This window comes from Lemur catta, chromosome 2 (assembly GCF_020740605.2).
Source record: "Lemur catta isolate mLemCat1 chromosome 2, mLemCat1.pri, whole genome shotgun sequence".
Taxonomy (NCBI): domain Eukaryota; kingdom Metazoa; phylum Chordata; class Mammalia; order Primates; family Lemuridae; genus Lemur; species Lemur catta.
Window position 1 is genome coordinate 23,542,124 of NC_059129.1, and position 21,652 is coordinate 23,563,775.

Consider the following 21,652-nt stretch of genomic DNA (forward strand, 5'->3'; position numbering starts at 1 on the left):
AAAGACAAATACTGTATGATTTGAATTATATGAAGTACCTAAGTATAGTCAAATTCAGAGATAGAAAGTAGGATGGTGGTTGCCTGGAGCTAAGGGAAGGGAGAATGAGGAGTTAGTATTTAATGGGAATATGGTTTCAGTTTTGCAAGATGAAGAGTTCTGGAAATGGATAATGGTGATGATTGTACAACAATGTGAATGTACTTAATGGTACTGAACTGTACACTTAAAAATGGTTGATGCTGGGTGTGGTAGCACGCTCCTGTAATCTCAGCTACTCTGGAGGCTGAGGTGGGAGGATCTCTTGAGCCAGGAGTTTGAGAACTGCCTGGGCAAAATAGTGAGACCCCCATCTCAAAAAACAAAAAAAAAAAAGGTTGATAGATTTGATGTTACATATTTTTGCCATAATTAAAAATTTTTAAGTGAGAAAAGTGAAGCACAGGTGTTTGATCTCACAAAGCTAATTAAGTGGCAGAGCCAGGAGTCAAGCTCTGCAATGTGATTCCATAGCACATGCATTTAGTCGTCATTCTGTACTGCTTCGGAAATGCTTTTGATAATGCTAAGTGCTATGAAAAAAATAAAACAGTGATGTCTTATAGAAAATGATTATGCAGGGAACTGGGGATCCTGGAGACAGAGAGATCAGGGAAGCCACGTTAGGGCTGAGGTCTAAAGGAGAGAAAGGGAGCCAGCAGAGGGAGCTGGAGGGAGCTGGGTGCTTGGGACATGGATGGGGGCAGGTGGAAGCAGATGGGGTCGATCAGGGAGGGCACTGTAGGCTCAGGTGAGGGGGCTGAATTTTATTCTGAGCCAAGTGGGAAGTTGCATTTGTTTTAAGCAGGGAAGAGACATGATTTTAATCTATATTTTAGTAAGTACTGCCAGGGAAATTGAGAAGAAATTCCAGAATACTTATTTGTCCATTTTGTAATCAAACATCAAATTGAAGACTTCAAGTTTTACAAAAGATCCTTGCCCCTTGCTGCTTTTGGTGCCATTTAAGCATTATTCAAGTGTGATGAATCTACCAATGAAGTCCCAACCATTACTTTTTGAAAGATACTTAGTTAAAGATGCTGTGGAAGAAAAAATACTTCTTTCCTAAGCCTACTCTAGATGGGTGAGGTCATGTCAGAATTCTTCAGAGCTTATGAAATGAATTGGGGAAAAAAAGGACTGGCATGTACTGAGGGTTTCTTTTGGTGACACCAACAGCACGGATATGGATTCAGATTTTATGCAACTTTTAGCCAAAATTCCACCTGTGGATGCAGCAACTTGGTTATAAAGATGTTTTTATCTCCCAACTTAATGAAGCTTCCAAGGACAAAGGTTTTGAAAATAACTTTAAAGAATACAATCTAATCTCAAATTTTAGGTGATATTTTTCTGACATTGTAGTTGAGAACTCATTTGAAATCCAATAAGGAATCTTCTTTCATCTTCTGTTGGATCTTCAGTAGGACTTGTTGGAAGTTTGGGTTGATTAAATTGTCAGAGATGACTTTCAGAAAGTTGTTTTAGAGCATTATTTTGTAACTTTGGATGTCATTATCCCTATTTTTAAAATGATATTAATAGACTTTATTTTATAGAACAGATTTAGATTTACATAAAAATTGAGCAGATAGTACAGAGTTCCCATCTGCTCCCCTCCGGCTCATAGTTTCCCTCTTACTAACATATTAGTGTGGTACGTTTGTTACAATTGATATACCAATATAGATATTATTATTAACTAAAGTTTATAACTTACAGTAGGATTCACTCTTTGGATTGTGTAGGTCTGTGGGTTCTGAGAAGTGCATAATGACATGGATCCACCATTACAGTATCATATAGAAGAGTTTCACTGCTCAAAGAGTCCCCTGTGTTCAAGTATTCATCCCTTCCCACGTCCCTGGCCACCATTGATCCTTTTTCTGTCTCTATAGCTTTGCCTTTTGCAGAGTGTCACATAGTTGAAGTCATATAGTATATAGCCTTTTCAGATTGGATTCTTTCACTTAGCAATACACATTTAAGGTCTTCCATGTCTTTTCATGGCTTGATAGCTAATTCGTTGTTATCAATGAATAATATTTCATTGTCTGAATGTACCATAGTTTATTCACCTATTGAAGGACATCTGCATTGCTTCCAGTTTTTGGCAATTATAAATAAAGCTGCTTGTTATAAACATTTATGGCAGGTTTTCATATGGACGTTGTTTCCACCTCAGTTGGGTAAATTCCTAGGAGTACAACTGGTAGATTATATTGTAAGACTGTTTAGCTGTGGGAGAAACTGTCAAGCTCTCTTCCAAAGTGTCATTACATGGTTTTTTTCACGTGCATTTGTGAAGCTGTTCCTCCTCCTCCCCCAACCACAACTTCTGGCTGTGGGGAAAAAAAAAATCAGTTAATCAGGTTTGATGTCACAAATTGTTTCTGTCTTTCAGTTATCTAGGATAGGAAGTCTCAATGTCCATTATTAATTTTTTGTGATTGAGGTAATTTGTATTTTCAAAATCTTAAACATATTTGATTTGTGATATAATATTTATTTTGAAATTTCAAATAACATTCAAGAAGAGATTTTTGATTAGCTGAGATAGTAGTAGTATCCCATTTGCAGGTGAGGAAACTTAGGCATAGAGGGGTTAGGTAAGTTGTCCAAGGTCACACAGCTAGTATGTGGCAGAGACAAGATTTGAGACAGGAAGGTTAGCTGCAGATTTCAGGCTCCTAACTATTTCATGATTTGAGTTTAGGACTTATATATTCATTGCTACATTTTAGCAGTGGTTCTCACATTTCAGTGCTGAACAAAATCATTTGGGAGCTTATTAAAATTCAGAATCCTGGACTTCAAACACAAAGGTTCTGATTTGGTGGCTTGGGGGGGAGGTACTTTAGGCAAGTACCTCCGAGTAATTCTGATGGAGAAGGTCTATAGACTATGTTGTAAGAAACTGTTACAGAAAATGAGCTGGAATCAGTGATTCAAATGGAGCACTTCCGATATGGATTCCAGAGAGCTGGGTAAGTCCTGGCTGTTATGTTTAGTTTTGCCAGATGGAACCAGGGAGTAAACTGTCCTTTACTATTGTATTCAGTAAGACACATGCCATCACAGTGGTTCTGCTGTTGCTTGATGGTGGTTGGCTACATCACCAAGCAGGAAGAGCAACAATTGTGGGTTTGCATGTTGGTTGTCAAGAGGATGTTTGTATATGAGTCCAAAAGACTGATTTGGATAGGATTGCAGCACCGTGCTTGTTTGTTTGTTTTGCATGGAACACTATGTTAATACAAAGCAGTTATTTAAAACATGTCTTAGCCCAGGCAACAGAGCAAGACCCTATCTCAAAACAGAACAGCACAACTTGCAATGACTGCTGTAATACCTAGTTTATTGCTAATTTTATCTATCATCTTTGTAGTGTACAAAAATTCTTATCTACCTTATTCTGGTGATGTATATACCTAAGGTAGAAGGAGACTTGGAAGAATAATCGCAGTATCAAAGGTATTATCTTATAGAACAATTAGTAATTTTTTTTATCTGCTCCAAAAACCAATTTTGAAGAAATTCTGTTCCGTTACAAAGTAAGCATTCTTTATAGCTGTATGTGATTGATTCTTAGATACGCATTTTAATCTCTTTGAAATTGGAGTGTGTCTTACAGTTTGGCATCTTAAAGTTAGTTGTGTTAGTATTTTTTCTTTAACAGAACATAAAGTAATAGTGTACTTAATAGTTGGTGGATTTTAGATTTTATGAGGTATGTTATTCTATAATTAGTAATTGCTCTAAAAAGAAAAGGTCCTCCTCCCCTAGTGTCCATTATAGCACTGCTGGGACTTGGCCTTGGTGCTTTGTATTTCAGGGCCACTGGGTGTAAGGCAGAGGTGGCAGTGAGGCCAACTAACGCATGCTTGTACCTCAGACAAGATTGTCCCAACGTCTTCCTAGGTAGATTAGCATTGGTTCTGTTCATGTGCAACAGGTTGTTATTAATAGAATGCTATTTTAGTGTCTTTTTCAGGAAATTCTTCCCTCTCTCTGTCAAGGATTAAAAGGGATCAGTTATTGGGACATAGACTTTTAAGGGCAATAAATAAAGGTCCCAAATATTAAGTGTATAAAAGCTGTTTTTCATCTGTACATACACACACGCTTCTGTATCTACCACCCAAATCAAAATAGACAACATCTGCAACATCACAAAGGCTCTGATATGTCATTTCTTAGGCAATACCTTCTACCTCCCCAGATTCCCCACTATTCTGATTTCTATCAACACAAATTTGTTTTATCTGTTCTTGATATTTCCTATAAATGGAATCTGGATATTTCCTATAAATGGAATCATATAATATGTGGTCTTTTGTGGCTGGCTCATTTCAGTTAGCATATTGTATTCAAAGTTCATCTTTGTTGTAGCATGTATCAGTACCTCATTCCTTTTTATGGCTGAATAATATTCGATTATACATACATACCATACTTTTTTAATCCATTCATGCAATGGTGGACGTTTAGGTTGTTTGCACCTTTTGGCTACTGTGAATAGTGTTGCTTTGAACATTTGGGTACAAGTTTTTGTGTGGACATATGTTTTTACTTCTTTTGGTTATATAATTAGGAGTGGAATTGCTGGGTCATATGAAAACTCTATGTTTAACTTTTTGAAGAACTGTCCAACTGTTTTCCAAAGTGGTTGTACTGATTGTATTTTAAAAATCAATTTCTTTTGTGTATTATTTTCTTTTCTTTTTTTTTGAGACAGAGTCTCCCTCTGTTGCCCAGGCTAGAGTACCATAGCGTCAGTCTAGCTCACAGCAACCTCAAACTCCTGGGCTCAGCCTCCCGAGTAGCTGGGACCATAGGCGCACAACACGACACCTGGCTAATTTTTCTATTTTTAGTAGAGATGGGGTCTTGCTCTTGGTCCAGCTGGTCTCAAACTCCTGAGATCAAGCAGTCCTCCTGCCTCAGCCTCCCAGAGTGCTAGGATTACAGGCATGAGCTACCACGCCCGGTCCGTATTATTTTCTTCTTCGGATTTGAACAGTTTTTCTAATTTTTAAAGGTGAATGCTTAGCTTATCATTTTTCAACTTAATTATTTTCTAAAATAAGCATTTTAAGTTGTGATTTTCTATAATAAGTTTTTTTTTTTAGCTGTAGCACGCAAGTATTGATATATAGTATTTTTACATCATCATTTTCTTGGTATTTCCTAATTTACATTATGATATCTTCTTTGACTGATGACTTATTTAGAATTGTTTCTTAAATTTATTTCCAAACAAATATTTATTTCCTAGTCACTGTTTTGTTACTGATTTCTAACTTGATTGTTCTGTGGTCAGAGAATGTGGTCTTTACTATAGCAGTGGTTTCAATAAGAGTTACATACAAGAAACATAAAGCATGCTAAGTATTTTGAGCATGAAAGGATGATGTGATTGGAGAGCTTGCCATAGCCCTGGGAATGGCTGGAAGAGTTGGATCTGACCTGAAATTCCAGAATTGAGTCACCAGAGGAACGCCTGCCTCCTAAGTGAGCTCTGGAACTATTGAGTTCCATATGTATCCCCAGCTGTGATGGGGCCCATAGAGTCTGAATCAAGAAGCCTCTGCTGGTAGAATGAACTCTCAATTCCTAAGAATCTAGACAACAAACACTAAATAGAATGCTCTTCCAGAAAGTCCTCACCTTTCACATCCTTGCTGGATAGCTAAGAAGCAACCTGTTACAAAAGGGCAGGTTGAGGACCTCTGCTTCACTTCTCTCTTTCGGGGCTTGTGCACCACCTACAATTGGCAGACCCTAATCCATCTTTAGAAGCTGAATTGTAAGAGTGTCTGGGAATGTCATTTTGAGCTTTCTAAATTCTGCTTTTTAGTAAGGTACCTCCAGAGGTTAAGCAAAGCCACTTCATCTCTACCACATCAATCCTTTTTTTTAAGGATTATTTATTTATTAAGACTTTTTTCCCCCCGTATATGCTTGAAAAGAATGTGCATTGCATACCTGTTGAGTGTAGTGATCCTATTGAACCTGTCTGCATCAGTTGTAAGATGCATTATTAGTTTATGTTCCATTAAGAAGAAAAAAGCTGGCACTTAAACCAGACTCAATGATTGCTTCTTACTTAGAGTTGTTTTATTTATACTAATATTTCTTTCAACTTATTTAAATGTTGATTTATTTTTTACTATTGTGCATACGTGTAAAAAATGAAATAGGAGCGAAATAAGTTGGTCAAGCTGTTCCTGAAACTTCTCCATAATCAGTCTCACTCTTTTGAATCATTTTTCTACTCGAAATAGTTGATATTTGTGTTTTTCTGCATGATATTGTCACCATAGAAGGCATCGGTGACACAGCATTTTCTTAAAGAGTGCTCCTCTATTGTCTCCTGGATTTTTTTTTCAGATTTTGCAGAGTTTTTATGCTGAGACTTTCTTGATCTTACCAGAAGGTATCAATGAAAGTTTGTAGTGGTGATAAGACTCAAATTCCTTCATCAGATTGTTCTTAAATTTTTGTTTTTGACGGAAACATTAAGGAGTAGCAGTTGTTTAGTTATGCCTCTAGTAATAATAAGCAAATTCACAGATATGTAGGCAATGATGTGTATACATCAAAATTTATTTCAGAGACGTTAAAATGTGGGAAAATGCATCTTATAATTGGTGAAGTATATTATGTCCTTTGGATCAAGCTTGTTATTATGTTAGCCAAATCTTCTATATCTTTTTTTGCCTTTGAGAAAAATTTTATTTTTACTTGTACATCTGTCAATTTTTGCTTTATATATTTTGAGACTATTTTGTTAGATGCATATGAATTCAGACTTGTTAACTTTGTGATTAATTGAACACTATTAGTGATTCTTTTTATCTTTAGTCTATTTTTCTTTCCTTAAAGTCTGTTTTGCCTACCTATAACATCTATCTATCTAGCAATACCAACTTTTTTTTTTTTTCCCTTTGGCTCCTTGTTTGGAAGAAGTACCAACTTTTCTCAGTAAGGATTTGTCTGGTATATCACTTTCTACCCTGTTACTTCCAATTTTATGTATTCATATATTTTAAATGTATCTCTTACAGTAGGGCATTTAGTGGGATTTTTTTTTTTTTGCTCATTTTTTTGAGTCTAGGTTTTTAAACTTGTTCCTTTTTTCCATTTATGTTCATTATAAATGCATCAGTTATTTATTAGTGCATAACAAACTGCTCCAAAGTAATTAGCTTAAAACAACAGTCAGGTGTCTTTCTCAGTCTGAGAGTTGGCTGGCGGTCCACGTGCCGCTCTTATCTGGGTTCACTCATGTGGCTGCATTCAGCTGGCAGGTCTGCTGGGGCTGAGCCCATCCCTGATGACTTCACTTACATGCGTGGGGCCTTAGCTGAGGTGCTGCAGCAGCTGGGATGTCTGGGACTCTCTCTCCATGTGGTTTCTTTCCACAGTAGATTTCATTCTCAAGGTTGCTGGCCCAGGCTTCCAGCAACCTTGACAGCCTGAGAGCACGGTGGTCTTGGGGTTCCAAGAGAGTGGAGGGGCAAGACCTTGTGGCCTGGGCTCTGGACCCTACACATTATCACATCTGCTACCTTCTCTTGAGACTTTGGGAAGTCAAGAAACCAGTGCAGACAATACAGTGAGAAATAGACATCCCTTCTTGATAAGAGAAACTGCAAAATATTAGAGACTTGTTTTCCTATTACCACAGGAGAGATTAGTGTATTTGGATTTTTTTCTACTCCCATGTTTTACATTTTATATTTCAAATAGTTTTTCTGTGTTCCTCTTTTCTTGTCTTTTTTTGGATTATTTTTTCTCATTCCAGTTTTTTATTCCTCACTCCCAATTTGGGCATTTTGAACTCCATTCCTTTCCTGCTTAGACTAGAAATTTTAGTATGCATTCTTAACTTGCCAAGTCTAAACTTAATCATTTTTACCAAACTCTGCCTTAAGAACTCTAAGAACTAAAGAGCAAATTATTTCCCTTCCTGTTTACCTGCTATTGTTGTTGGGCATTTTGGTTCTATTTTTTATTATAGAAGACATTATTATCTTATGTAGTCAGGTTTTTTTTTTGTGGATTTACTTTTGGAAATCTGTGGTCATCATTCCCTTTTGCATCTTACGCTTCCTGTCTTAGATCTTTTTTCTTGATTGAAGCTTATTCTTTCAGAATTTCTTTTAACAATGAAGTGCTAGTGGCAAACTCCTCAGTTTTTGTTTGTCTAAAAATGTTACTATTTCACCTAATCCAAAGAAGGCTGGGTAAAGAACCACTGTCCTGGGACACTAAAGACCAGCAAATGGGGATTGAGGAGAAATGACGAGAGGTGGTTCCAAAGAAGTGATGAGTATTAGGATTTGGAGAGATTCCTGCCTAGTGACTCAGGCTGCTCAGAGCTCCCCTCCCCGCCCTGCCCCGCTATTTAATAGGTAGTAAGGTTTATGCATATATTTATTCAATAAGTATTGAACCCTCTTCTCTGTTCTCAGCCTTGTATCCCCATTGGTGAACAAGTGAGTCCATGTTTTCAAGGAACATACAGACTGCAGATATTTTTATGATTTATGTATCACTCAGGCTGCTCTCAAACTCCTGGGTTCCTACCCAATCCTCCCACACTGTCCTACCCTAACCTCCCCACTAGCTAGAACTACAGGTGCTAGCCACTGTGCCTGTCTGTTCTCACCCTTTCTTCCCACGGAGATCTCCTCTGTTCCTACCTGCTCTTGCAGTTCCATCATAGACCCTTGGTTGGCTGTAGCATTTCACTGACCCGGCTGTTCCTATTGTTGCAAACATGTGACTGGCCCTGTTACTCATTGGCTGTGATTGTTTGAACTCTGCTGTATCGCTTCACTGGGACCAAATAACCATTAAGTGGTGATGAGATCCAGACATGGCTCTTGGTAGCTCATAGCCTGCCTTTTTTGTTCTTTGTATCATATTACTCCAGTAGTCCCTAGAAACTCATGCTCATTTAGCAGTTTAAACTGCCAGTTTTTGTAATATTACAAGATAGGTATTATTTCTGTTTGGGTAAACCACAGCTCCATGTATAAAGTTCCCATTTAGTGTATTAACTGGGACCAGTGCCCAAGGCCCACACTTTGCCGGTGTTCTTAGTATCCTATAGAATTGGCCAGCCCTTACCTGATGAAAAATCTAAAAAATATCCTAACAAAAATGTTAGTATTGATTAGTAATAAATGTAAACTTAAGGATAAGAGACATCAATTTCAGTTAGGACTAGGTAGCCAAAAATATGCAGTTGTGAAGTAAATGATTGAATATTTGTTCAGTGGATAATTTGTTAAATTATCACATTTGACTTGTGACTAAAGCATAGGGTTTCTAGCCATAATTCATACCTGTAGAACTTTATCTTTCCCTAGGAGAAGTCATAGAGCTTTTATGGGTGATCTCATGTGTTTGTGTCTGTGTGTATATAAAATTTGTAGATGTCATGAGATATTTATACCAATAAACTAGAAAAATGCAGCTCCTTGGTAGATTGCAATCTGTTAGATAACTAGATTATTAATATAGTTTGAAAATTATAAGGTACTTAATCAACTTTGACATATTATTTGCTTATTTTTTAACATCAATATGTGTGATAACCTTTTTTTATTGATTCTGAGATACAAATTTTTCTATATTTTAACATCTTTGCGATTGGAGACATCTTGCAGTTAATGTGCTCTTAGCTTTTATTAAATATGGTAAATAAAGTAATGATTCAGAATTTCTTAATACTATCATTGCATGCTTTGTAAGTGGTTGCTTAAGAGTTTATAATATATACCTTTAATTTATCATAGTCTACCACCAAATGATATTATACCACTTCATTTGTAGGATAAGAATCTTATTATAGTTTGCTTTCCTTCCTCTCAGCCTTTGTGCTATTTTACTTGTATATTTGTTATCAACTCAATACATATTTTGCTATTTTTGCTTTAAAGAGTAATAGTAAATCTTTCAAAGAGATTTGTGTCATGAGGGGAAAATGTTTATTCACATAGTTACCACTTATAGTACTTTTGATTTTTTAGTGTAAATACAAATTTTCACCTGGTATCTTGTTTTCCCTGCCTGAAGGACTTTTTAAACATTTCTTATAGTGTACATCTGCTAGTGAGGAATTATTCTAAGTTTTTTTGCGCTGAAAATGTCTTTGTTTCACTTTTATTTTTGAAAGATATTTTGCAAGGTGTGGAATTCTGTACCTTTGTTGTTGTTTCTTGTTTTTACTTTTTCAGAGATGAGATCTCATCATGTTGTCTTAGGCTGGCCTTCAACTCCTGGGCTCAAGCAATCCTGTGTAGCTGGGATAATAGGCATGCATCATGGTGCTTGGCCATTTTGTTTTGTTTTGTTTTTTCCTTTTCATCATCTCAGGCAAGAGGATAAATCTAATCCCTATTATTCCATCATGGCTGGAAGCAGAAGGTTCCCACTTATGAGCTTTAATTATTAATAAATTCATACAAACCTGAACCCACAGACCTAACCGTGAGCATCTGTGATTTTGCAGATCTTCTCCCTTTGTGGAAGGCTAGTGCCTGAGAAAGACAACATTTTGGGCTGAATTACATGAATTTGCTCCTGATTCTTTTTTTTTTTTTTTTTTTTTGAGACAGAGTTTCACTCTGTTGCCCGAGCTAGAGCGCCATGGTATCAGCCTTGCTCACAGCAACCTCAAACTGCTGGGCTCAAGCAATCCTATTGCCTCAGCCTTCTGAGTAGCTGGGACTACAGGCATGTGCCACCATGTCCGGCTAATTTTTTCTATATATTTTTAGTTGTCCAGCTAATTTCTTTCTATTTTTTTAGTAGAGACGGGGTCTCGATCTTGCTCAGGCTGGTCTCAAACTCCCGAACTCAAACAATCCACCCTCCTTGGCCTCCCAGAGTGCTAGGATTACTGGCACGAGCCATCGCACCTGGCCTGCTCCTGATTCTTATTCTAGAACTTACTGGCAGCACCCCTTTTACTAAAACAGTAGATTTCCTGCCTTCTTTCCATGTTGTTTTTTCCTTGTGAAAACATTTATATTTGCCATCAAGAATTGAAACTATACCTACTACATAGACTCATTCTCTTTTAGAACTTGATGCATCATTAGAAATAATCTAGTGTATCCAACATCCCCCATCAATTTGTAAATGAAGAACTGAGCCTGAAGCGGGGTGAAGGGCCTTTCCCTGGAGTGTCAGAATTCCATATGGAAGCTTTTGATAGGTGCTCAGTACTTCTAGGGATTTCATTGCCACACCAGTAATTTCCAGTTAATCTATTTCCTTTCTTTCCTTTCCTTCCCGCCCTCCCTTCCTTTCTCTCTCTCTCTCTCTCTCTCTCTCTTTCAAAACAGTGTTTAGGTGTTTCCTAGGAATACTAGGGGAAAAAAAATGTAAACGGTAGCTTTATTGAGGTTAGAAGGAAAAGTTTCACTGTATGCGCTTTTTATGTGTATGTGTGTGTAACCATATTCATCTATTACTTCTCAGTTAAAAAAATAGATTTCTTGGAAAAAAATTAACCATGAGATCTTTGTTTCTTACCTAACAGAGTCCAAGTAACAAAATGTAGATGATGTCAATAAGTGAACCCAAGCCTTCTATATTATATAACCTTCATTGGGTGAAGACTGGTGTGTTCTGGGAAAGGTTTGGATAATTAAGGATACTTTCTCTGAACATTGCTTATATTCCCATTTTTAGTATGGCACTTACATGAGTGAAATTGCCTGTGTATCAGCAAATTATGTGTCTGCAAAGTTATTTTGGATGCAGAGAGATACTGATAGAACTTTACCAAACAGCTCGTGTAACAGCTAAATGTTGGTATTCACTATACATTCTGGGTGTCCAAAAAAATAGTAGGACAGCAAGATATTTAAATGACAGAAGCTGTGCAGAGATTGGTTCAGACATATTTCATTACATGTGTCTATTTCTTTCCTTTTGCTTATTGTTTTTTCTTTTTTTTTTAAGAGATAAGATCTCACTCTGTCATCCAGGCTGGAGTGCAGTGGCAGGATCATAGCTCACTGTAACCTCAAATTCCTGGGCTCAAACCTCAGCCCCCTGAGTAGCTAGGACCAAAGGCATGCACCACCATTCCCAGCTAATTTTTAAAGTTTTTTTTTTGTTGTTGTTTCATAGAAACAAGGATCTCACTATATTGCCCAGGCTGGTCTTGAACTTCTGGCTTCAAGCAATCCTCCTGCCGAAGCCACCCAAATTACTGAGATTACAGGCCTAAGCCACCATGCCCAGCCTGTTTATTTTTTTTAATGTACCAAAGAATATTTCATTATTTCTATTAATAACAAATACCCTAAAAGATAGTGCTGTAAGATATGCTACTGGCTGTATAATACCTGAAACTTTTTTTTTTTTTAATAAAAAAGTCAAATCGTTAGAGTGTAAAATGGATAGTGATTGAAATACTAGTAAAGTAAATGGTCAGTACTTCATTTAACTCCTTCAGACCTTAGATGGGTAGGAAAAGATAGGCATTACTGAAGGAGAAAAATCAAGGAAATCTGTTAAAGATTCTGATTAGGAAGAGCTTTAGGGCTGGGTGTGGTGGCTCACACCTGTAATTCTATGGGAGGCTGAGACAGGAGGATGACTTGAGCTCAGGAGTTTGAGACCAGCCTGAGCAAGAGTGAGACCCTGTCTTTACTACAAATAGGAGAAACTAGCCAGGCATGGTGGTGTGCACCTATGGTCCCAGCTACTTGGGAGGCTGAGGCAGGAGGATTGCATGAGCCCAGGAGTTTGAGGTTACAGTAAGCTATGATGATGCCACTGCACTCTAGTCAGAGCAACTGAGTAAGACTCTGGGGGGGGGGAGGGGAGAAGGAGCTTTAGGATCTTTAGAGTTGAATCATTCTGGTGTTTAGATTCACTTTCCATGTCTTCACTCTATTATCAGCTGACTCTGCTCATCCTCAGGGTAGGAGGAAACTGTAGGTAGACTTTCTTAAAAAAACAAAAATATATGCTCATGACTGAATTAAAACTCTACGCTATCAGACTCTGGTTTTCTTATATCTACATTGAACTCAGCGAAAGAATTTTTTTTCTCATGGGGCCTATTTTGGGAGGCCACTCAGTGTTGTTGACAGACTTGATTAGAATTGTCAGGTACATATACTCTTTCATAAACAGGATAGTGTCAGTTAACTGATTACTTTCAGATACGCTCTTCTCTTTATTAGAATATGATACTCTCTTGGTGATAAGAATAATAGCTTCGAAAATTCAAGAACTGCACACTTGGAGTATGTAAGGCATGTGCAGGTGTGGGAGTGCCTCATTTCCTTCGGCAAGCCACCAAAGATCCTGGTATCACCATGGGTCATCACCCTGCCTGGTGTTACCATTATTGTAAGAACAAGCCATGCTCAAATTCTTGTTTCTGCCAGGATGTCCCTGATGCCAAGATTTGCATCTTTGACCTGGGGCGGAAGAAGGCAAAAGTGGCTGCGTTCCCACTCTGGTCACATGATGTCAGATGAATATGAACAGCTCTCCTCTGAAGCTCTGGAGGCTGCCTGTATTTGTGCCAACAAGTACATGGTAAAAAGTTGTGGAAAAGATGGCTTTCATATCTGAGTGAGGCTTCACCCCTTACGTGTTATCCAGATCAACAAGATGTTGTCCTGTGCCAGGGCTGGCAGGCTCCAGACAGGTATGCGTAGGGCCTTTGGAAAGCCCTAGGGCACTGTGGCCAGGGTTCACATTGCCAAGTCATCATGTCCATCCGCACCAAACTACAGAACAAGGAGCATGTAATTGAGGCCCTACTCAGAGCCAAGTTCAAGTTCCTTGGCCGCCAGAAGATCCACATCTCAAAGAAGTGGGGCTTTACCAAGTTTAATGCGGATGAATTTGAAGACATAGTGGTTGAGAAGCGCCTGATCCCAGATGCCTGTGGGGTCAAATACATCTCCAGTCTGGCTCCCTGGACAAGTGGTGGGCCCTGCACTCACCAGGGCTTCTACTGTGCTGTCCCCTCATTTGTGCCCACCAATAAATTCTACTTCCTGTCCATAAAAAGAGAACTGCACACTTCTTTATTTGATCTGTCTGTGCATTTGATGTTGGTTTTCTCCCTCTTGAAATTCTTTACTCTGTTTTGGAGGCATCATTCTCTCCTAGTTCTCATATTACCTCTTGGTTGGATTTGTGTGTCTTCTCCGTAAACGTTAAGTGTGGTGGACATTCATTCTGCCCCTGCTAGTTAGTATTAAGCCGTTCATAGTAATCTTGGGCCTGAGCCAGGGTTAGGCAGGGAGAATTGAGGATAGACTTTATGGGACCTTCTGGGAAAGAAGGCTTCTCACTCTTGAGAGAGCTGCAGGAATAAGGAAGCTTGTAGCCTCAGTTGCTGCTGAAAGCCTCCAGCAGGAAAGAAGTTGGTTTTAGGATGAAGCTGACACTTTGGAAGGCAGAATGAAAAGATTGGGTCCCTGATGACATACATCATTGAGCTACTAGACTCACCCAGTAGCATGTTGCATGCGTTTGTGGATCTCGAGTTTATCCTTCTTGGAGTTTGTTGAGCATCTTGGACATGTGTATTCATGTCTTTCATCAAGTTTGGGGGCATTTCAACCATTATTTCTTCCAATATTCTTTCTTGGGAAAATCATTAGACCTCTCTCCGTTTCCTGAATTATAAAATAGGGATAATAATGGCTTCTCTCCGAGATAAATACTGTACAAGAAAAAAAAAGTCTGCTCTCAAAAGTTATTTTGTGGGGGTTAATACCTGTTAAAGTATGTAGCCCAGCATAATTTAGTAGTTCACACAGTAGTTCATAGTTCCTTCCTCATTGCTTTGCATAGAGGATTGCTTAAGAAAATTGCTAATGTGGAATTTATTGAAGCTTAGATCTGACATAGGAAGCAGGGAAATAGAAATTTTGTGTTAATTGTATTATCTGGATCTCTGTAAAGCACATTTTATTTTTTTTTGTTTGGTGCAAAAAAGTGTTTATGAAGAATGAACTGAAGAAAATACAGTATTTTTTTGCAAAATTTCTCTTTTATTTTGCTGTATGCGTTCTTTTATCATCAGCATTGTGTTTTTAATTTATGTCTTAATGAAAAAAATCTTAACTTATTAGGGCTCAGACACAGTACATACAGTACCCATGAGAACATTAATAATTTTTTTCTCTTTTTTGTTAGGTATGACCATTGCCGTCAAGGAGTTATTTTTTGATAAACAAATTTTCAGTATCAGATGACCATTGAAAACATGAAATCTCTTTGGCTTATTTAGGGAGGGGATATGACCTACATTTTTCCTCTTTTCATTTGATTGTTAGTTTTAGTTGCTAAATTAGCAGTGAATTTTCTGAGCTGTAATACACTAGATGCCATAATATATGGAGAAAGATCTTTCTCTGCTCTATCTAAATTCTTAGACTTATAAATTCCCAGAGTTGTCATAAATGATTTGTGGAAGTGCTTTTGAAACTCTAGAATCAAGAATTCTGCTTAACTTCTTAAAAATGTTTTTATTAAATATTGTTAAATATTTACAGATTTTAAAATTAGGTTTGTATTAAAGAATTTTTTTTTTTTTTGAGACAGAGTCTCACTTTGTTGCCCGGGTTAGAGTGCCGTGGCGTTAGCCTAGCTCACAGCAACCTCAAACTCCTGGGCTTAAGTGATCCTACTGCCTCATCCTCCCGAGTAGCTGGGACTACAGGCATGTGCCACCATGCCCGGCTAATTTTTTCTATATATACTTTTAGTTGCCCAGATAATTTATTTCTATTTTTAGTAGAGATGGAGTCTCGCTCAGGCTGGTCTCGAACTCCTGACCTCAAGCGATCCACCCACCTCGGCCTCCCAGAGGTCTAGGATTACAGGCGTGAGCCACCGTGCCCGGCCAAGAATATTTTTTAGCAAAAGAGCATTGACATTACTTTCGAAGCATGCTGAGTTTCCCTCCCTGGTTAGATGCCCTTTCGTCCTTCCTAGGAGGTAAATATTATTCTGAGTTCTGTATTTATCATTCTAATTAATTGCTTTGTTGTTTTACTACATATATACTTATATACCTACACAATATATTGTTTAAGTTTTTGTGTTTCTGAGATTTATAGAAAATATTTATTTCCACATTATTTTTCTGAGGTTATTAATTTGTTGCTTGTAGTTGTATTTATTTTCATGGCTATTTGGGATTCCTTTGCATAAATCTACAACATGTTTACCCATTCTACTCTAGGTGGGCATTTAGATTGTTTCTTTTTTTTTTTAAATCTACAAAATGTGCTTCTTTGATGTTGTTATACATACCTTCTGTTTCAGGGCACAGGAATTTTTCTAATATACATAGTAAAATTCCTGGGTCACAGCATATATGCTTCTTTGATATTAGTAGACAGTACCAAATTGTTTTCCAGAGTGGCTATGCCAATTTACACTCACAGTGCTTTTGGGGGGGGGCGGTTGGGGGTGCAATCTGGTGAGATTGAAATGAATGGGGTTTTTTTTCAAGTTTTTATGTTTATCAGTTATATATACATTAGAGAGTCTTCAACTGTTTCTGTAAGTTTTGTTGTGGAGGAGGGACCCAGTAGCGCTTCAAACAGCCTTTCAACCAGCCCTCCCTATTTTAGCTGATGCCCTTCACAGTCCACTTCCAGAGTTATTTGGTGCAGCCAAATCTAAGACTTTGTAAGATACTGTCATATAAATTAGGTTACTCCTTGATCTGTGCTACTGTTTTTTGGTTGTTTTGTTTTTTTAAGGCTAGTCAAGTGAAGCAGTGGGGGTCAGGAAGGAACAAAGGAATCTGTAACTGGTTGTGATCAATTGGTTGTAAATACCACTGCCCTTGGACAGTCTATGCCACCTGTTGGAGTAACCAATCCTTTGTCATGGGGGTTAAATCAGTTACTGTTAGTTCAGCGTGGCTTCTGGCTTCTAAAATGTGGCACTGGTTGTCTATTTTCCGATTTGCTTTGTTGTGATAGGTCTTGAGGTTTTAAAAATTGCTTTGCTGTAGCTTATGACAGTTTAAGTAGAGGTCTCTTTTTGGGATTTTAATTTGTATTTCCCTGATTATTTAAAGAGTTGACATCTTTTACATGTTACTTTTTTTGTCTTGTTCCTATTCAAGTATTTTGTCCATTTTCTAAGCATTGGGTTGTTGTTGTTGTTGCTGGTTTTTAAAATTTATTTTTTATTTTTTTTTATCTCCAACAAAGTACCAACCAGCTGTTTAGCTTTTGAGACAGAGTCTTGCTCTGTTACCTAGGCTAGATTGCAGTGGCATGATCATTGTAGCCTTGAACCCCTGGGCTCAAGTGATCCTCCTGCCTCAGCCTCCCAAGTAGCTAGGACTGCAGGCATGTACCACTACACCAGCTAATTTTTTTTACTTTTTGTAGAGACAGGGTCTCATTATGTTGCCCCAGTTGGTCTACAACACCTGGGCTCAAGTGAGCCTCCCAAAGTGCTGGAATTATAGGCATCAACCACCATGCTCAGCTGCATTGGTTTTGTTTTGTTTTTTTTTTCTTTAAAGTGACTTGTAGGAGTCCTGGACACCAATGCCTTGACAGTTTCTGGCTTAATTCATCAATTTGTGGTGTGGACCTTTTGGTGAACAAAAGTTCTAAATTGAAATATCATTAAATTTATTATTACTTTCCTTTGTGATTTACATTTTTTCCTATCTTATTTAAGAAGTCTTTCTTACTCTGAAATTATAAAAACATTCTTGTGCTCATTTTGGCAGTACATATACTAAAAAACTGGAATGATACAGAGAAGATTAGCATGGCCCCTGCACAAGGATGTCACAAATTTGTGAAGCATTTTAATAGATTAAATTAAAAACATTATCCTGTATTTTCTTACAAAAATTGTGTAGTGTTGCCCTTCACATTTAAGCCTTAATCTATTCATAATTGCTTGAAAATATTTGTGATGATAAATAGGAATCTGATTTCATTTTTTCCCTATAGATAACTGATTTGTCAGATACCACTTACTGAAGAGTCCACACTGTCCTTTGAGCTGCATCGTCAGCTCTGCTGTAAATCTAGTTTTTCAGGCCAGGTAAGGTAGCTCACGCCTCTAATCCTACCACTCTGGAAGGCTGAGGCGGGAGGATTGCTTGAGCTCAGGCATCGGAGACCAGCCTTAGCAAGATCGAGACACCATATCTACTAAAAGTAGAAAAATTAGCCAGGCGTAGTGGTACTTGCCTATAGTCCCAGCTACTCGAGAGGCTCACGTGAGCCCAGGAGTTGGAGGTTTCAGTGAGCTATGATGATGACATTGCACTCTACTACTCTACCCAGGGCAGCAGAGCGAGACTCTGTCTCCAAAAAAAAAAAAAAAAAAAAAAAATCTAGTTTCCATCGATCTGTGGGTATTATTCTGGGCACTGTCTTCTGGTTCATAGGTCAGTGTATCCACCTCTACACCATGATCACATTCTCTTAATTTGTTTGTAGAAACGCTGCATGTTCTCTTTCTATTTACACATATTCTTTTTTTTTTTTTTTTTTTTGAGACAATGTCTCACTTTGTTGCCCTGGCTAGGGTGAGTGCCGTGGCATCAGCCTAGCTCACAGCAACCTCAAACTCCTGGGCTTAAGCGATCCTACTGCCTCAGCCTCCCGAGTAGCTGGGACTACAGGCATGCGCCACCATGCCCGGCTAATTTTTTTTTCTATATATACTTCTAGTTGTCCAGATAATTTATTTCTATTTTTAGTAGAGACGGGGTCTCGCTCGGGCTGGTCTCGAACTCCTGACCTTGAGCGATCCACCTGCCTCGGCCTCCCAGAGGGCTAGGATTACAGGCGTGAGCCACCGCGCCCGGCCTACACATATTCTTAATCTTTTGTTTCTTTAAACAAATAATGAAATAGGAATTAAACACACAACTGAGGACTATTAAAGTCAAAAGCTATTTCTTTGAAAAGCTTAATGAGATAAACCAACTCCACTATGGTTAATCAAAGAAAAGAGAGAGAATGTATACATTGTAGGAATGGAAATACTGCAGAAGTTAATCATCAATATGAGGGTATTATGAATGACTCTTGTGTCAATAAAAAAAATTCATCAAATATCCATGCACTGACCATCTCTCATCCACTGAACTAAAACTGCCTGATGTCCCTTTGGATTATATTTCCTCCCACCCTAACCTTCTTAGAAGGAATCCCTGTCAAAAATTTGGTGTTTCTCATTCCTATGCATCTATGCATACTCTGCTATACATATGTGTCTATCCCCAAAATATTTATAAGTTGATGTGTTGGATTTTAAACCCTCTATAAAAGGTATATTACATACAGTATAAGTTCTTCAGCCTGCTTTTATAGTCATCATTTTGTGAGACTCAACCATATTGATAGCCTTAGTTCATTTTTTAAAAAAATTGTTGTGGGGGATTCTATTTTATGAATATATTACATTTTATTCCTTTTCTTATTGATGGATATTTAGGTTTTTTTTCTATTATAAACAGTGCTGCTGTGAATATCATAGATGAGGACTATATGCTAGAGTTTCTTTAGGATAAATACCTATGTATAGAATTGCTGGGTGGTAGCACATGCCCATCTTCAGCCTTGCTAAATGTTGCCATATTGTTCTGCAAAGTAGTTGTTGTTTAATTGTTTGGTTTTTTTTTTTCTTTCAGTGCCTGAAGACCTCTCATTAGAAGAGAGAGAAGAACTTTTAGACATTCGCCGAAGAAAAAAGGAACTTATTGATGACATTGAGGTAAAAAAAAAAAAATCTATAGTTTTTCCTTTTGGGTAAAAGAGTAGCTTCACAAAAATGTAAAAAATGAGTGTTTAGTGTGTGTATATAAGAACCACACAAAGAGACAAAGCAAAAGAGTTTTCCCAGTTGGTAAAGCAAAGACCACACACCAGATCGTGCAGACCCTGGGTTGGAAATGAAGACGTCATAGAACTTTAGCCAGGCATGGTGGCGCATGCCTGTAGTCCCAGCTACTCGGGAGGCTGAGGCAGTAGGATTGCCTAAGCCCAAGAGTTTGAGATTGCTGTGAGCTAGGCTGATGCCACGGCACTCACTCTAGCCAGGGCAACAAAGTGACACTCTGTCTCAAAAAAAAAAAAAAGAACTGTAGTCAGCAGTGATCCAGTCAGCTTATGGCTCAAGGGCCATAACTGGCATGTTTAACCAGCAGTGATCCTCAAAAGGATTGCTCTCTAAAATTGTGCAATAAGACCTTGTTTCGTTTACCATTATCCCTAGCACCTAGAATGTTACCTTTTCCATTTTTGTCACTCAGCTGTTGCTTGAATGAACACGTAGGTATATATTGGGTTCCAGCTATGTACCAAGTGCCTCCTAGACACAAATTAAAGATAAATAAAAACACAGGCAAATAAACATCATCTTTCTCACATTTGTTTTCTTTACTCAGACGGACAGAGTGGAGGAGGTCCGTCCCATAGGAGAAGCAAATGAATAAAACCATAGTCTAAGAGTTGGAGTGTCTATGATTGTTACAGAAATTATTCAGAAGGCCAGCTCTGGCTCCTTCTGTTTGGGGCTTCCTTGGGAAAGTCAATCACACATTCAGCTCTTCTTTGAGAAGCTTCCCAGTCATTGTCATTGCCAAAGTAAATGTGGCCTCACAGGCTAGGCCTTGTCCCAGACAATAACCCCTTTCTAGGAGCTTGCATTTTAAGTCTGCAGTTTCTTGGCATACAGTAATAGGGTTCTGAATAAAAATGCCTTTGTATTTGAAAGGTAATTCTTGGAAATTTTTCTTCTAAGGTTACCCTGAAGCTCCCACCCAGTAGGGGCCACATTGAGGGAAAAGAGGGAGAGTCTTATCCCCTTCTTTGAGTGTCGTGGGGCAGTTCTGTTTTCCCCTCTGGGATCTGTCCATGGTGCTTCATCTCAGACAAAGTAATAGAAATCATCCTGAGACTGGCAGTTAAGTAGCTTTGATACCAGCCTAAACATGTTTGAGCTTCAGCTTCTCCCCTGGTCTTCCCAAAAACATAGGTAGCATTGAAGGGGAAGGTAGGTGACCATGAGTAGGGCAAGGTTGAATAGTGCAACTAAGTGAACTAGGACTCACGGCTTTCCTTTTTTTGTTTTATCTTTTTACACCTGTGATACTTGTCTAGTGTCTCTTCATGGTTTTACACACAAATACCCTATTATCTGCCTAGTGGACTCCTCTGATCTGGTATCTGATAAGAGGTGGACAAATAATTTTGTTTTTTCCTGAGTTGACCATGGAGCTCTAGCCATATTGTTAGAAGTATTGGTTTTCCCATCCCTGTGGTGCTTAGGTGAGACCTCAGGGAAGCCTGTGCCTGGAAGGCTAAACTTTCTCTGAGTCTAGGAGGAGGAAGGTTAAGACCCCTGCCCCCAAATTCCTTCTGTTTTGACAGAGGCTGAAATATGAAATTGCGGAAGTGATGACGGAGATCGACAATCTAACTTCTGTAGAAGAGAGGTAAACAGTCTATGGCTACACCTTCAAGTTATTTAATTTCTTTTCTCCCCACCTCCACCTTCCAGCTGAACTTATAAGAACTGGTGACTACAGCAGGGGTGAGAAGGGTTG

General features: G+C 38.3%; 1 protein-coding gene, 1 non-coding gene and 1 pseudogene across 3 annotated transcripts in view; all 3 read left to right on the top strand.

Moving 5' to 3' along the window:
* The window catches only part of CYTH3 (cytohesin 3), a 102,917-nt gene that overhangs the window by 56,987 nt on the left and 24,278 nt on the right, over positions 1–21,652 (top strand). Inside the window, exons 1-3 of one of the 2 annotated variants that reach the window (XM_045541294.1) lie at positions 15,902–16,047; positions 19,736–19,818; positions 21,477–21,541. In XM_045541294.1, the coding sequence (XP_045397250.1) occupies positions 15,999–16,047; positions 19,736–19,818; positions 21,477–21,541 (197 nt within the window). In that variant the 5' untranslated portion in view covers positions 15,902–15,998. Of the gene's footprint in view, positions 1–15,901; positions 16,048–19,735; positions 19,819–21,476; positions 21,542–21,652 lie in introns of those variants that run through there. The other variant, XM_045541295.1, reaches the window with a different exon arrangement.
* LOC123631549 lies at positions 13,401–14,054 on the top strand (annotated as a pseudogene).
* Positions 17,797–17,903, top strand: LOC123633678. Its single transcript, XR_006733704.1, has one exon. It is a non-coding gene; the product is annotated as a U6 spliceosomal RNA (small nuclear RNA).